Source organism: Lutra lutra, chromosome 6 (genome assembly GCF_902655055.1).
Source record: "Lutra lutra chromosome 6, mLutLut1.2, whole genome shotgun sequence".
Lineage (NCBI taxonomy): Eukaryota > Metazoa > Chordata > Mammalia > Carnivora > Mustelidae > Lutra > Lutra lutra.
The window spans coordinates 30,242,551-30,255,076 of record NC_062283.1 but is presented as its reverse complement, the minus strand read 5'-3'; the positions used below and the strand labels follow the sequence as shown (position 1 = coordinate 30,255,076).

Below are 12,526 nucleotides of genomic sequence, written 5' to 3'. Positions count from 1 at the left end.
CACTTCCTCCTCCGCGGGAAGCCTGCTTCTCCCTCTCCCACTCCCCATGCTTGTGTTTCCTCACTCGCTGAATCTCTGTCAAATAACAAAACATTTTTTTTAAAAAGCTAATAGTGACTGCCATTTATTGAGCATGCACTATATGCGAAATACTTTTATCACATTTAATCCTCACATCAATTCTACAAGGCAGGTGCTATTAAAACTCCATTTTACTCTTTGAGAAACTGAGGCACAGAGATTTTATTTGCCCAAGATCGCAAGGCATTAAGTGGTAGAACCCGATCTTATCACATTTCATGCTCTAAGCCACTCAGCTGTAAACATAATATGGCAGGTTGCCATTTAGAGGTACTAAAATATCTCTACCCTGCTCCTACCCTGGTGCCAAGCAGCCTGACCAGCACTGAGACCACTCCAGGGAGGTGGTTGTCTCCCTTTTCCATTTCTGTATCCTTCATTCATGAGTAGAGCAAAGTTGCCCCTGACCCTCATTTCACATTTGGTACATATCTTGTACCCTGAATAGACTGTAAGCACCTGGAGGGCAGGGATAACTAATTCAACACACATTCATCAAATAGGTACTGTGGTGTTGAAGTCACTCCTAGAGGTATATGTATATGTTTGAGGGCCCAACATCCCTGGGCCTGAGTCCTCTGCTTCCCACTGGAACCATGCCCCTCCCAGTCCCCATAAGTCTTTGGGAAGTTGGGACACAGGGGAGAGTCAAAGCCTATATCGGGGTCCTCTTAGGAAAGGGACCTGGGGGCGGGAGAGGGGTTCTGAGGAGTAAAACCACTTCCTGTGTAGCTAGTTCCTGTGTTGACAGAAAGAGCTGAAGGGGAGGAGGGGAGTAGAGAGAACAGAGCCTAGGGTTGGGGGGTCAACTGAGACCCGAGATGAAAAGGCCAAGAGTCCTTCCCCATCATGAATCCCCTCCACTACTGCAGCTGGAGGAGCTTTTCCCAGTCTCTGTGCTCCCCTGGGGCAAGAGAGGTCAAGCAAGCAGTTTGGGTGGGAAAACAGAACTGGAGGAAGTTGACAGGGATGGGCGGGGCCCGTGGGGGGGCTGACCAGGAACCCAGCTTCCTGCTCAGTACCCAGGCATCCAGCCCCTGGCTCACCCCCACCCCTTCCAGCCCCCACTCCCCTCCGGAACCTAGGGTTCCAGCCCTCCTCCCAAATCCCAGCTACCCTTCCCCCTTCAGTTTCCCCCCTCAGGGGATGGAGGCCAAGAGACCCCAGGAAGAAGAGGAAGATGACCAGGTGAGCTGCACACCGGGTTGGGGAGGCTGACACTGGGAGAAAGGGAGGTGAGAGGACCTGGGACAGCAACGTAGTGACAGGGGTTTCAGGGGACTTAGAAGGGTTTGGGCAAACTGAGGCAGGAACAGAGACACAGAGAGAAGAAATGGGCTGTTGGCCTAGCCCCCTGCCCACCACACCCGGGCTTGATTGGACCGGGTGTCTCTCAGCATCAGGGACCCCATCAGGATGAGCATGACTGGCCCCCTATGAACACCAGCACTCGGCCTTGGCGATCTGCTCCTCCGTCCCCTCCTCCTTCAGGGACCCGTCACACAGGTACCCTCACCCGCTCCGGGAGCTCCCTGACCTTGGTGCCCACATCCTTCCTGATCCCATTACCAAGGCCCACTCCATCCTGGGCCCTCTCCCCACCTCCTCCTGACTCCCCATTACAGCCCCTCAGCTCTGACCCCAAGTGCCTAAACACCTTGCACCACCAAACCTCCTGTCTGCCAATTTCTCTGGGTCTCTGAGCCCTACCTCTCCTTTCCCCAGCCCTGGGGCCCCGCTCCGCCTCCCTGCTCTCCCTACAGACTGAGCTCCTTCTGGATTTGGTGGCGGAGGCCCAGTCCCGCCGCCTAGAGGAGCAGAGAGCCACCTTCCACATCCCCCAGAATCCCCCAAGCAGAGCCCCAGCCCCACACCGGCCTCTTGAGGACAGAGAACAGCTCTACAGCACTATCCTCAGTCACCAGGTGAGACACCTACCCAAAAGGCAAGATCCAAGGTTCCTGGTCTCTTGGTCTTCCCTCTCCCCAGCATCTGCCCCCTTGCCTAGCCTAGTCCCCCCCCCATGCCCATCACAGGTATCCCCTATACCCCTTCCACCAGCCTTGGCTCCTTTCAAGGCCTGTTCCTCTTAAAACCTCACCAACACCCTCCCTTCCCTCCACTCCTCCAGTGCCAGCGGATGGAAGCCCAGCGGTCAGAGCCTCCCCTACCCCCAGGGGGACAGGAGCTCCTGGAGTTGCTGCTGAGAGTTCAGGGTGGAGGTCGAATGGAGGAGCAAAGGTCCCGGCCCCCAACACATACCTGCTGAGACTTGAGCCACCCCACCAGCCACTCCGCACTCTGGTGCTCAAAGCTGGCCAGCCCTCAACTACTGCGTGGCAGGGGCACCAGAGACTGGAGGACCCAGGAGAAATCTCAATATTCATCACCCTCATCCACCTTTTCTGGGAATGGAGGGGGTGAAAGTCCTCAAACCCTGAGCACAGTCAAAGTAGGATGGTCATTTAACTCCCTCCCCTAGTGTGTGGGAGCTTGAAGCAGTGAAGGAATCCCAGCCACTGAGGGACACCCCACCCGCTCCTCTGATCACAGGGAGTGGTTCTAAGTCCCGAGTTGTGGAGACATCCTCAGGGGGCAGAATCTGAGGGCTCAGGCCTCCCTATCTCCCAAGAAAAGGCAAATCTCCCAAGGTTAGGGCCTGACAGAGAGTCCCACCCTCCTTCTCAGTAAGAAGACAGAGAAGGCACTGTAAAGAGACCATTCCCCCACCCACCACCAGCACCCCCAGCCCCAGGATGCGGGGCCTACAGGCTGTGAATGGACACTTAGCACTGCCCCCCTGCCTCCCCACTGCTGCTCTAAGTCTGATGTTTTGGTTGTATGAATAAATGTAATTCTCCTCCCAACTGAAGAAGACTGGTGTTTCGGGCTGCGGTGGGGAAGGAGGGGTAGTGGGGGGGGCGGGGGAGAGGAAGGTGAAGCCGGAGGCCGCCTCTCTCCCTAGTCTGGCGAGAGGCCAGCCCCCCTCCCTGGCTGGTTAATTACTGGCTCATTAAGCAGCGGCTGGAGACCTCCCTAATTATACCCCCCCAGCCCCCCTCTCCTGGTTTTAATTAAGTAGAACAGGGAGGGGAGTCATTAGGACAAGAAATATGAACTAAGCTGTCTGTGAACCCAGGCATTCTAGCGGCCAGAGACCACAAAACCTAGATCCCTAATTCGGAACCCAGGCGGCGGTCCCCTAGCCCCAACAAGCCCCGCTTTCCAGGCCGACGACTTGCAGCCCGGTGGCCTACGCATATTTTCCCCGTGGGTCCAGTCTCCTCCCCTCATCCCCTCTTCCCTCTCCCCTCCTCCACTCGGTCCCAGTTCCTCTGCTTCTGTGTGTCTCTCTCCGCCCCCAGCTCCTCCTTGTTCCTCCTCTCTTCTCCCCTCCTCTTCCTCCCCGGCTCCCCTCCCCCAGCCTCCCTCCCTCGCTCCCCCCCCTCCTCCCTCCTCCCTCCTCCCTCCTCCCTCTCTCTCTCACACACACCCCCGCTTGGGCCTCTTCTCTCTCTCCGGCTCCATTTTCTCCGCCGCCGGGGGCCGGGGTCTCCTGTGGGGGGCCCAGCCGGTACCCCAGGTCTCCCTTCAGGCCTGGGGTGAACCTCCGGGGGAGCCGGGAGGGGAGAAACCGGTGGGGGTTGGGGCGGAGGGAGCAGCGGCCCCACCGAGTTTGGGGGGGGAAGTAACCAGGCGGGGGGAGGGCGGAGCAGGGAGGGGGCCTCAGGGCCCCCCCCCAACTATGGACGAGCGGCTGCTGGGGCCGCCCCCTCCAGGCGGGGGCCGGGGGGGCCTGGGATTGGTGGGTGGGGAGCCTGGGGGCCCTGGCGAGCCTCCCGGCGGCGGAGACCCCGGTGGGGGTAACGGGGGGGTCCCGGGAGGCCGAGGGAAGCAAGACATCGGGGACATTCTGCAGCAGATAATGACCATCACCGACCAGAGCCTGGATGAGGCCCAGGCCAAGTGAGTGCCCCCACCCCGGGACCCTACACAGACCCAGCAGAAGCCCCATTCACAAGCTCTGAATCTTTTGGGAATCCCCCCCCCCACCCCCCCCACTCCAGGACCCTCTCCAGGATCCTACAGCTCTCTTCTTTCCTTACTCCTGTTAGTCCTGAGATAAGCCATCCCTCTCAAACCTCCCTTCACCACCAGACCCTGAAACCTTCAAAGAGGGGAGCCCAGGGTGGTCTCACTGCCCACCCACCCCCCACCTCTCACTGACCCCTGTACCTCCCTGGAACATCCTTCCACCTCCAGAGCCCTGCTCTGGCTCTCAGACTAAGAAACTGCTGTGCTGTCTTCCTAACTCTCCACCCAGCCCACCCCCATCTTCTCCAGACCTGGGTCCAGCCCAGAGCTCCTACCACTCCTCTCCACCACTTGCCCACCCTCCCAAGGGCCCTCACCCAGCCCTTAGCCCTTGCTCAGCCAGACACTAGGAGCATCAAAGCCTCCTGCCTTGGTCAGTCCCAGGACCCCCCCCCCCCGCCCCCGTACACATCTGTATTGAAATCCTCAGCCCCGTCTCTGGTACCTCAAACTCTGACTCTTCTCACAGTCTCCATCGTTTCCTCTGAAATCTGCCTAGTCACTCTCAAGTTGGCAGTCACCCCCAAATTTCCCTGTGTCCCCTTTTAGGCCCATTTCCCACAGCCCCGTTTGTGCCCACGGTGCCTTTATCTTGCTGCCTGCACCTTCCCCCCCGCATCTTCCTAAAGCCAAGCAACTTCCCCACATCTCCACATTCCAGGAGCTGTCTGCCCCCCCAACTCCGTCATGTCCCCACCCCCACCTTCTACCTCCCTTCTTGTTCCTAGGCTCCCCCTCACCCTCGTGGTACCCCCATCCTGCCCCACCTCTGTTCCTGTAACTTCTCAACTATTCTTTCCCTTTCCTCCCAAGGAAACACGCCCTTAACTGCCACCGCATGAAGCCTGCTCTCTTTAGTGTCCTGTGCGAAATCAAGGAGAAAACCGGTATGTGGGTCCCCCTCTGATTCCTCACCTCTGGGGACTGAACTCTGTTCTTTAGAGGGCTCAGGCCAAGAGTTTGACATCTCGGGGCACTGAGGACAGTAGAGGTTAGGGAAGTTGCTAAGGGAAAATGGGGAGGGAACCAAAGCCTAGAAACGTGGGTCTCCAGGAGACACCAGGAGGGCTACGAGCCGGCTGTGGGTTCCCTGGGTCCCTAAGTTCACTCGCCTGCATGCTAGGCCTCAGCATTCGAAGCTCCCAAGAGGAGGAGCCGGTGGACCCACAGCTGATGCGCCTGGACAACATGCTTCTGGCAGAGGGTGTGGCTGGGCCTGAGAAAGGGGGGGGCTCTGCTGCAGCAGCTGCAGCCGCCGCAGCCTCGGGTGGCGGCGTGTCCCCTGACAACTCCATCGAACACTCCGACTATCGCAGCAAACTTGCCCAAATCCGCCACATCTACCACTCGGAGCTGGAGAAGTACGAGCAGGTGAGGAGACCAGGCTGGCGTGGGTGAGAGGACAGGGCAGCCCAAGACCAGAGGGCCCCTCCTCACAGCCCCGGGCGCCCACTGCAGGCATGTAACGAGTTCACGACGCACGTCATGAACCTGCTGAGGGAACAGAGCCGCACGCGGCCTGTGGCTCCCAAGGAGATGGAGCGCATGGTGAGCATCATCCACCGAAAGTTCAGCGCCATCCAGATGCAGCTCAAGCAGAGCACCTGTGAGGCTGTCATGATCCTGCGTTCCCGCTTCTTGGATGCCAGGTGGGGCTCCTTCCCCCCACTTCTCCCAGCCTCAGGGCCACCTGCTCACACACAACACGGTGCTCCATGGCAGTGGCGCCCTCTAGAGTGGTGCAAGACGGACGCCCTGCTGGGACAGCAGCCGCCTCACCACCATTCTCCCTCTTCTGTAGACGCAAACGCCGCAACTTCAGCAAACAAGCCACTGAGGTCCTCAATGAGTACTTCTACTCCCACCTGAGTAACCCGTATCCTAGTGAGGAGGCTAAGGAGGAGCTTGCCAAGAAGTGTGGGATCACTGTCTCTCAGGTATGGGAGGTGGGACTCGGGGCCGGGGTGTAGTGTTCAGGTTAAAAGCTCTCTGATCGACTGACTGAGGCGGTTACGGGGGGTGGGGGTTGGGGGGGTAAGGTCTGCACCTGACCCTCCTCTCTGCTCCATGCCTCACAGGTCTCCAACTGGTTTGGCAACAAGCGGATCCGCTATAAGAAAAATATTGGAAAGTTCCAAGAGGAGGCCAACATCTATGCCGTCAAGACTGCCGTGTCAGTCACCCAGGGGGGCCACAGCCGCACCAGCTCCCCGACACCCCCTTCCTCTGCAGGTGGACCCCGCTGCCATCCTGGCTGGTTCTCTTGCACACTTCCGGCCTTTGTTCCCACTTCCTATCTAGACAGGATCCCAGCAGAGAGGGGGCCTTTTGGGATGAGAGGGAACTAGCTGAGATGGAGTGGAGATGTCAGGGGACAAAGGCCAGTCCAGCGAAGTTACTTCTGTCTTCCAGCAAGTGGCCAGGGAGGGAGGGGGAGGCTCAGACACAGCCTGCTCCTGAGTGTTGCAATGTCTTAGGGATAAGTTGTGTACAGCAGCACACCCCCAGAACTAGTTCAGAGGGCTTTTTGGAAACACAGGACTATGGCGAGTCTCAGGCTCTGTTAGACTCTTCCCTAATTCCCTCTCTGCTCCCCCAAGGCTCTGGCGGCTCTTTCAATCTCTCAGGATCCGGAGACATGTTTCTGGGGATGCCCGGGCTCAACGGAGATTCCTATTCTGCTTCCCAGGTCAGGTGGCCCATCTCCCCTCGACCAGGGCTTGCCCAAACTCGGTTTCCTGCTCTCCAGGGTATGAGACTCCTCACTGTGTCCTGCCCTTCTTTGCTGCCTGCAGGTGGAATCACTCCGACACTCAATGGGGCCAGGGGGCTACGGGGATAACCTTGGGGGAGGCCAGATGTACAGCCCTCGGGAAATGAGGGTGAGTGAACACCTGACGCTCCCTTTGTCCACCTCTCACCTGGACAGGATGGCTTTCCTCTGGCCGTGTTGTCTCCCACACTGGATTTCCCTGCCCCAACCTCTTTCTTTTTCTAGGCAAATGGTGGCTGGCAGGAGGCTGTAACCCCATCCTCAGTGACATCTCCGACAGAGGGACCAGGGAGCGTTCACTCTGACACTTCCAACTGATCTTGCCCCTCAGGGCCACAGGGGTGGGGGCTCACAAGGCGACTCTTGAAGAGGACGCAGGCATCCAGAGGACAAACCGCAGGACACAGGAGAAGCACAAGACAGAGAAGGGCAAATGGGGTCATCCCTTCCCTGACCAGACTCTCCAGTGCTGGGGGTGCTGACTATATGGCAGGGAGAATGGGGTCCCCTAAGGGGAAAGTGGGGTCTCAACCCCTTTTTTCCTTTCAGTCTTTCTTCTCTCCCTTTCTCTCACACATAAACCACACACCCAGAATTCTGTTGTTCAGATCGCTTTCCCTTTGCTCTACCTGCTATACTATATTCCATTTCTGTATCTTTCTCTGGGCTCCCCGACTCTTCCCTCCTCTACCCCACTTAACCTGCTCTGGGATCTGTGGAGAAGCCAGCCCTGCCTGACCAGAGATGCCAAAACTGGGGACACTCCTGGACAGAGGACATGGGCCATGAACTCTGTGCCTCCCCACCCCCTGCCCCTCCAGATGGCTTTATTACCTCATACACAGCTCATCTTAAACCAATAGAATCGCTCGGTGGACGAGAGTGTTTGACTCAGATATCTACCTCGGAGGGAGTTTCTGCTACTTTAGGGAATTGTTGACTGGGCTTTGGGGTTGATTTTCTTTTTTCTTTTTTTTCTTTTCTTTTTTTTTTTTTTTTTTTTTTTTTTGTCTTAAAGGAAAGAAACGAAACCCTGGGATCCATCTGTACTATCTGAATTTTTTTGTTTTGTTATTGGTTCTTAATTTTTAGTTTGGGGAAGTAGATGTTTTTATAAATATATTGATTTTTTTTTTTTTTTAATTTCTTACTTTCCCACGTTAAGGGTGATAGCCGAAGGGGTCATAAGAGAAAGGGGAACAAATAGAACTTGTAAACAGGCCCACCTGGCTCCAGTCCTATCCATCAGAAAGTATGCTTAGCAGGGCCCCAAGCCTGCCCTCCTAAAATCACTTAGGTATTTTTGCTTGTACGATCACTTAAGTGTTCTTTGCTTATGCAGGCAGCTCTCTGCTGCATTTGGTGTGGAGGTAGTCAGGGGCTTGTTCTGCTGACCTATCCCCCTCCTCCCCCCACATACAAACACACGGCACCCCTGGGCAGGGCTGGACTCAGTAATTTTGAGGAAGAGCCACCTTCCCCTGTGAGTGACACGTCTTTAAGTCTTTTTAAACTACTCTTTGCAGATTGGAGGGGGAAGAATGGGGAAGGGGTTATTGCCAAATATGGTGAATGTGGGTTGGGGTACCTGTGTGTGTATCTCCCTCAACTTCCCCAGAAATGAGGCATTTTTTTTCTCAGTTCAAAAATCAAGAGGGTGGGGGGAGAGAAGAGGGAGATTACAAAAAGCCAAGTATGGGGGAAAGTAAAATCACCCATGACCTATTCTTGGCCAGAACTCTACCATCTGAGCCCCTCAAACATCCTCAGGATTTTACAAGACTGTCCTAGTGGGGAACCTCTCCTGTCAAAGATCCAGGCAGGACTGGAGGGGAGCAGATTGGATGTGTGATGGGTGGTGGGCAGGAGGCACGGGTCGGGGGCAGTTCTCTCCTCACTTGTAAACTTGTAGTTTCACAGAAAAGGAAAAACAAAAAAAAAAACATGCAGTTTTAAATAAAGAAATTTCTTTTTTCCCTGGGCTTAGTTGAGCATTATTTTCAAAAACATGAGAAACCCCAGAATAAAATCTGTCTCATAAAGCCCCACACAGGTGTTTCCCCCGATTCCTCCCAGCCTTCCCCTCGCCACCCAGGTCCCACGGTTCACCTTCAACCCTCCCCAAAGGCAACAGCCAGGCCTGAACCCTGTCATCCAGCAACCTTACCTAAGCCATATGGGCTCCAGTCCGTCCACCAGGCAAGCCCTCAATAGATGGAGTTGGGGTCCTGAGTAATGAGAAATTCTAGGAGGTACATTCCCGCCCCCCCCCCCCACATGGATATGGCTGTGCCTGGAGACCGGCAGTGCCTAAGGGTGGGGTGATCATTGTTTCTCCTCCTACCTGAAGGACTCTTGTCCAAGCAGCATGAATTCCTAGCATTCCCTGTGGCGGGACAGGACGGGAAGATGGGGGTAGGGGAGAGGGTGCAAGCCCCACCTAGGGCGGTGGCCACAGCAGTGAGGGGCAGACAGAGCCAGGAGCCTGGGAAGGAAGCAGGATGGCAGCAGGGGCAGCAGCAGGAGCCTGGGTGCTGGTCCTCAGTCTGTGGGGTGAGCCATTCCCCCCCCTCACACCAATCCCCCGAAGAAAGCATTTCGTTCCCCTCCCCAAATCTGCCCAGAACTTTCCTGGAAACTGGCATTGCTTTTCAAGCTCCCTCACCCATCTTGACCTCCCCTAGTTTTGTTAGCCTCTCCCTTCCTTCCTACCCCTCCACCATTGTACTGTCTCCCAGGGGCAGTAGTAGGCGACCGAAACATCACTGCCCGGATTGGGAAGCCACTGGTGCTGAACTGTAGGGGAGCCCCCAAGAAACCACCCCAACAGCTAGAATGGAAACTGGTAAGCAGGGCTCCTGCCACAGCTTCCCTCCTTCCAGAGACCAGGAATGATTCCCTTCCCCACCTCCCTGTCTCATGAGTCCTTTCCCAAAGGACTCGCACTGTTCAGGCCCCTCTCCTCTGTCCCCAGAACACAGGTCGCACAGAAGCTTGGAAGGTCCTGTCTCCCGAGGGAGGCTCCTGGGATAGCGTGGCTCGAGTGCTCCCCAATGGTTCCCTCCTCCTACCAGCAGTAGGGGTCCAGGATGAGGGGACTTTCCGGTGTCAGGCAACAAGCAGGAATGGAAAGGAGATGAGGTCCGCCTACCAAGTCCGAGTCTACCGTAAGAGTTCCAGGGCCTTCTCCCTGGCCCACCTCTCATCTAAGGAAAAGCCTTCAACCCCAGCCCTTGATTCCTTGGCCCTGGTGTGGGAGAACCTGTGACTTCAGCTGCCCTAGATCCTACACCCGCGTGCGAGTCTTCAAAGCTGCAGCCTCTGACTGAAATTTTCCCTCCTTCAGAGATTCCTGGGAAGCCAGAAATTGTCTCTCCTGCCTCTGAACTCATGCCTGGTGTCCCCAATAAGGTAGTAGAAGCGGGGGGAAGTAGAAAGCAGTCCTGAGAAGAGGAAGGGGAGTGTAAGCTCTGCGTGTGTGTGTGTGTGTGTGTGTGTGTAGTCTCTTATTTTCAAAGATAATGAAGGTCACTCTTTCCCCAGGTGGGGACATGTGTGTCCGAGGGGGGCTATCCTGCAGGGACTCTTAATTGGCATTCAGAAGGGAAACTCCTCATACCTGATGGCAAAGGTAAGTCCCAAAGTCTCCCCTCCCAGCTGCTTTCTTTCTGATCCCTCTCCCACACTCACCCTGGGATATCTTGCCTTACCCTCCCCTCCCTGCACAGGAGTGTCTGTGCTGGAAGAGACCACGAGACACCCTCAGACAGGGCTTTTCACACTCCAGTCGGCGCTGATGGTGACCCCAGCCTGGGGAGGAGCTCCCCACCTCGCCTTCTCCTGTAGCTTCAGCCCTGGACTTCCCCGGCGTCGACCCCTACACACAGCCTCCATCCAGCTCAGAGTCTGGGGTGAGAAGAGGCCCTCAGGGAAGAGGAAAGCCCACGGCCACTAGGACCACACAGATATAACTTACAACTTCATGCCCTCTGCCCCAGAGCCTGTGCCTCCAGAGGTCCGAGTGATGGCACAGCCAGAAGGTGGAAAACTAGTTCGTGGTGGTACTGTGACCCTGACCTGTGAAACCCCTGCCCAGTCCTCCCTTCAGATCCACTGGATCAAGGATGTGAGTGACTTGGGGAGGGGGCTGGGAAGTAAAGAGACACACCACTGTCAATGAGAATAGGAGGCTCATGGAGAGGCAGGCGAGGAGCCGGGAAAGACAACCGAGTACTTGAGGATATAAAGACCAAGACAGAAGTATGGGATGTGTGGAGATGTTGTAAGTCTCCTGTCCCCCTTCCACCCCCAGGGCATACCCTTGCACCTTGCCCCCAGCCCTGTGCTGCTCCTCAATGATGTGGAGTTTGACGACGAGGGAAGCTACAGCTGTGTGGCCACCTATCCCGGCCGTGGGCCCCAGGAAAGCCCGGCTGTCCGTGTCGTCATCGGTGAGAAAACCTCTCTCCAAACCCCAGGGATCCTGGGGCTGGGTTAAGAGACAGTGCAGATACCAGTTCCCTAGCCCAACCTGGCACTGTCCCCAAGAACCACACCACTCCTCCTTGGTTCACCCACATCCAGGCCTCCTCTGCCCCACCCAAACTCTCCTGAGAGCAGCCCAGCTGTTCCCTCTCTCCTCTCAAGAAAGGGGAAGACTCGATCAGGGCTCCCACTAATAGCCTTCTCTCAAATTTAGACCTTCCCTTCTAACCTGCTCTGACTTTGCCTTTCAGAAGCAGAGGAGGAGCCCATCGCAGGTGAGGGGTTGGAAGCAAATGGCCCCAATGGGACTGGGGGATGGGTGGTCAACAAGAAAGGAATGGTGAATGGTGGGGGCCCTCACTTCTCCCCATCTCTCTACAGGCTCTGTGGAAGGGCAGGGACTGGGAACTGTAGCCCTGGCCCTGGGGATCCTGGGAGGCCTGGGGATCGCTGCCCTGCTCATTGGGGCCATCATGTGGCGAAGACAGCGACGCCGAAGAGAGGAAAGGTGAGTGAGAAAGCCAAACAGCTCAGACTTGGGACCACCAGGCAGCAAGAAGGGGTGTGGGGGCAGGAATGACAGAGCACTAGAAACCATGTGCAGAATTCTCCCCAATCCCCCTCCCCAGGAAGGCCCCAGAAAACCAGGAGGAGGAGGAGGAGCGCGCAGAGCTGAATCAGTCAGAGGAGCCAGAGGCAGCTGAGAGCGGTGCAGCCGGGCCCTGAGGGGTGACAGCTAGACCCCATCTGTCAGCCCCCTTTTCTTCCCCCCGCCGCTGTTCTGTCCTGGCCTCAGAGCAGTTTCCCCCTATATAACCTGTACCCCACCTCACCAAACTTGCTTCCACAACCAGAGCCTCCCATAGTGATAAGTAAACACCTCGCCTATTTGCTCTCGTGCACATGTCTGTGTGTGAGACTGACAGTGAGTGTGTGAGACACCCTCACCCCCTGAATCCTTGAGAGCCTTGAAGAAGAGGGGCTCACCCTCACACCTCCCCATACCACACAGATATTTACTCAGTTGGGGATAAGATGCTCCTGTCCTAGAAGGAAGGAGGAAAGGACAAAAGTGGGCAGAGTTCCCATCAA

At 56.4% G+C, this 12,526-nt stretch overlaps 3 protein-coding genes across 5 annotated transcripts; all 3 read left to right on the top strand.

The window, feature by feature from the left end:
* Window positions 1-870: 870 nt before the first annotated feature.
* On the top strand, window positions 871-2,948 carry GPSM3 (G protein signaling modulator 3). Its single transcript, XM_047735117.1, has 4 exons — window positions 871-1,269; window positions 1,479-1,587; window positions 1,807-2,006; window positions 2,213-2,948. Exons 1-4 carry the CDS (start codon window positions 931-933, stop codon window positions 2,348-2,350), a joined length of 786 nt encoding a protein of 261 aa, XP_047591073.1. The 5' UTR covers window positions 871-930; the 3' UTR covers window positions 2,351-2,948.
* A 598-nt stretch (window positions 2,949-3,546) lies between these two features.
* Window positions 3,547-8,931, top strand: PBX2 (PBX homeobox 2). The gene is made up of 9 exons (XM_047733794.1): window positions 3,547-4,047; window positions 4,990-5,063; window positions 5,300-5,547; window positions 5,635-5,825; window positions 5,978-6,113; window positions 6,255-6,408; window positions 6,777-6,865; window positions 6,972-7,058; window positions 7,175-8,931. The coding sequence occupies exons 1-9, from the start codon at window positions 3,827-3,829 to the stop codon at window positions 7,265-7,267; spliced, it is 1,293 nt and encodes a 430-aa protein (XP_047589750.1). The 5' UTR covers window positions 3,547-3,826; the 3' UTR covers window positions 7,268-8,931.
* Window positions 8,932-9,344: 413 nt separating this feature from the next.
* On the top strand, window positions 9,345-12,336 carry AGER (advanced glycosylation end-product specific receptor). Of its 3 annotated transcripts, none has more exons than XM_047733796.1 (11): window positions 9,345-9,502; window positions 9,688-9,794; window positions 9,924-10,116; window positions 10,296-10,360; window positions 10,493-10,580; window positions 10,678-10,860; window positions 10,948-11,075; window positions 11,262-11,400; window positions 11,686-11,709; window positions 11,816-11,942; window positions 12,064-12,336. In XM_047733796.1, exons 1-11 carry the CDS (start codon window positions 9,451-9,453, stop codon window positions 12,158-12,160), a joined length of 1,203 nt encoding a protein of 400 aa, XP_047589752.1. In that variant the 5' UTR covers window positions 9,345-9,450; the 3' UTR covers window positions 12,161-12,336. The 3 variants fall into 3 exon arrangements, with proteins under 3 accessions (XP_047589752.1, XP_047589753.1, XP_047589751.1); XM_047733797.1 differs by having other exon boundaries at window positions 9,436-9,502; window positions 12,039-12,138; XM_047733795.1 differs by lacking the exon at window positions 11,686-11,709 and having other exon boundaries at window positions 9,436-9,502.
* The last annotated feature ends 190 nt before the right edge of the window (window positions 12,337-12,526 follow it).

Excerpts from the sequence above, each read along its gene's own strand:
- GPSM3 (XM_047735117.1), top strand. The coding sequence starts at position 931 with ATGAATCCCCTCCACTACTGCAGCTGGAGGAGCTTTTCCCAGTCTCTG. Across the intron at positions 1,270-1,478 it reads AAGAAGAGGAAGATGACCAG|CATCAGGGACCCCATCAGGA; the intron begins GTGAGCTGCACA and ends GGTGTCTCTCAG. Across the intron at positions 2,007-2,212 it reads GCACTATCCTCAGTCACCAG|TGCCAGCGGATGGAAGCCCA; the intron begins GTGAGACACCTA and ends CCACTCCTCCAG.
- PBX2 (XM_047733794.1), top strand. The coding sequence starts at position 3,827 with ATGGACGAGCGGCTGCTGGGGCCGCCCCCTCCAGGCGGGGGCCGGGGG. Across the intron at positions 4,048-4,989 it reads CTGGATGAGGCCCAGGCCAA|GAAACACGCCCTTAACTGCC; the intron begins GTGAGTGCCCCC and ends TTTCCTCCCAAG. Across the intron at positions 7,059-7,174 it reads ACAGCCCTCGGGAAATGAGG|GCAAATGGTGGCTGGCAGGA; the intron begins GTGAGTGAACAC and ends TTCTTTTTCTAG.
- AGER (XM_047733797.1), top strand. The coding sequence starts at position 9,451 with ATGGCAGCAGGGGCAGCAGCAGGAGCCTGGGTGCTGGTCCTCAGTCTG. Across the intron at positions 10,117-10,295 it reads CTACCAAGTCCGAGTCTACC|AGATTCCTGGGAAGCCAGAA; the intron begins GTAAGAGTTCCA and ends TCCCTCCTTCAG. Across the intron at positions 10,861-10,947 it reads CATCCAGCTCAGAGTCTGGG|AGCCTGTGCCTCCAGAGGTC; the intron begins GTGAGAAGAGGC and ends CCTCTGCCCCAG.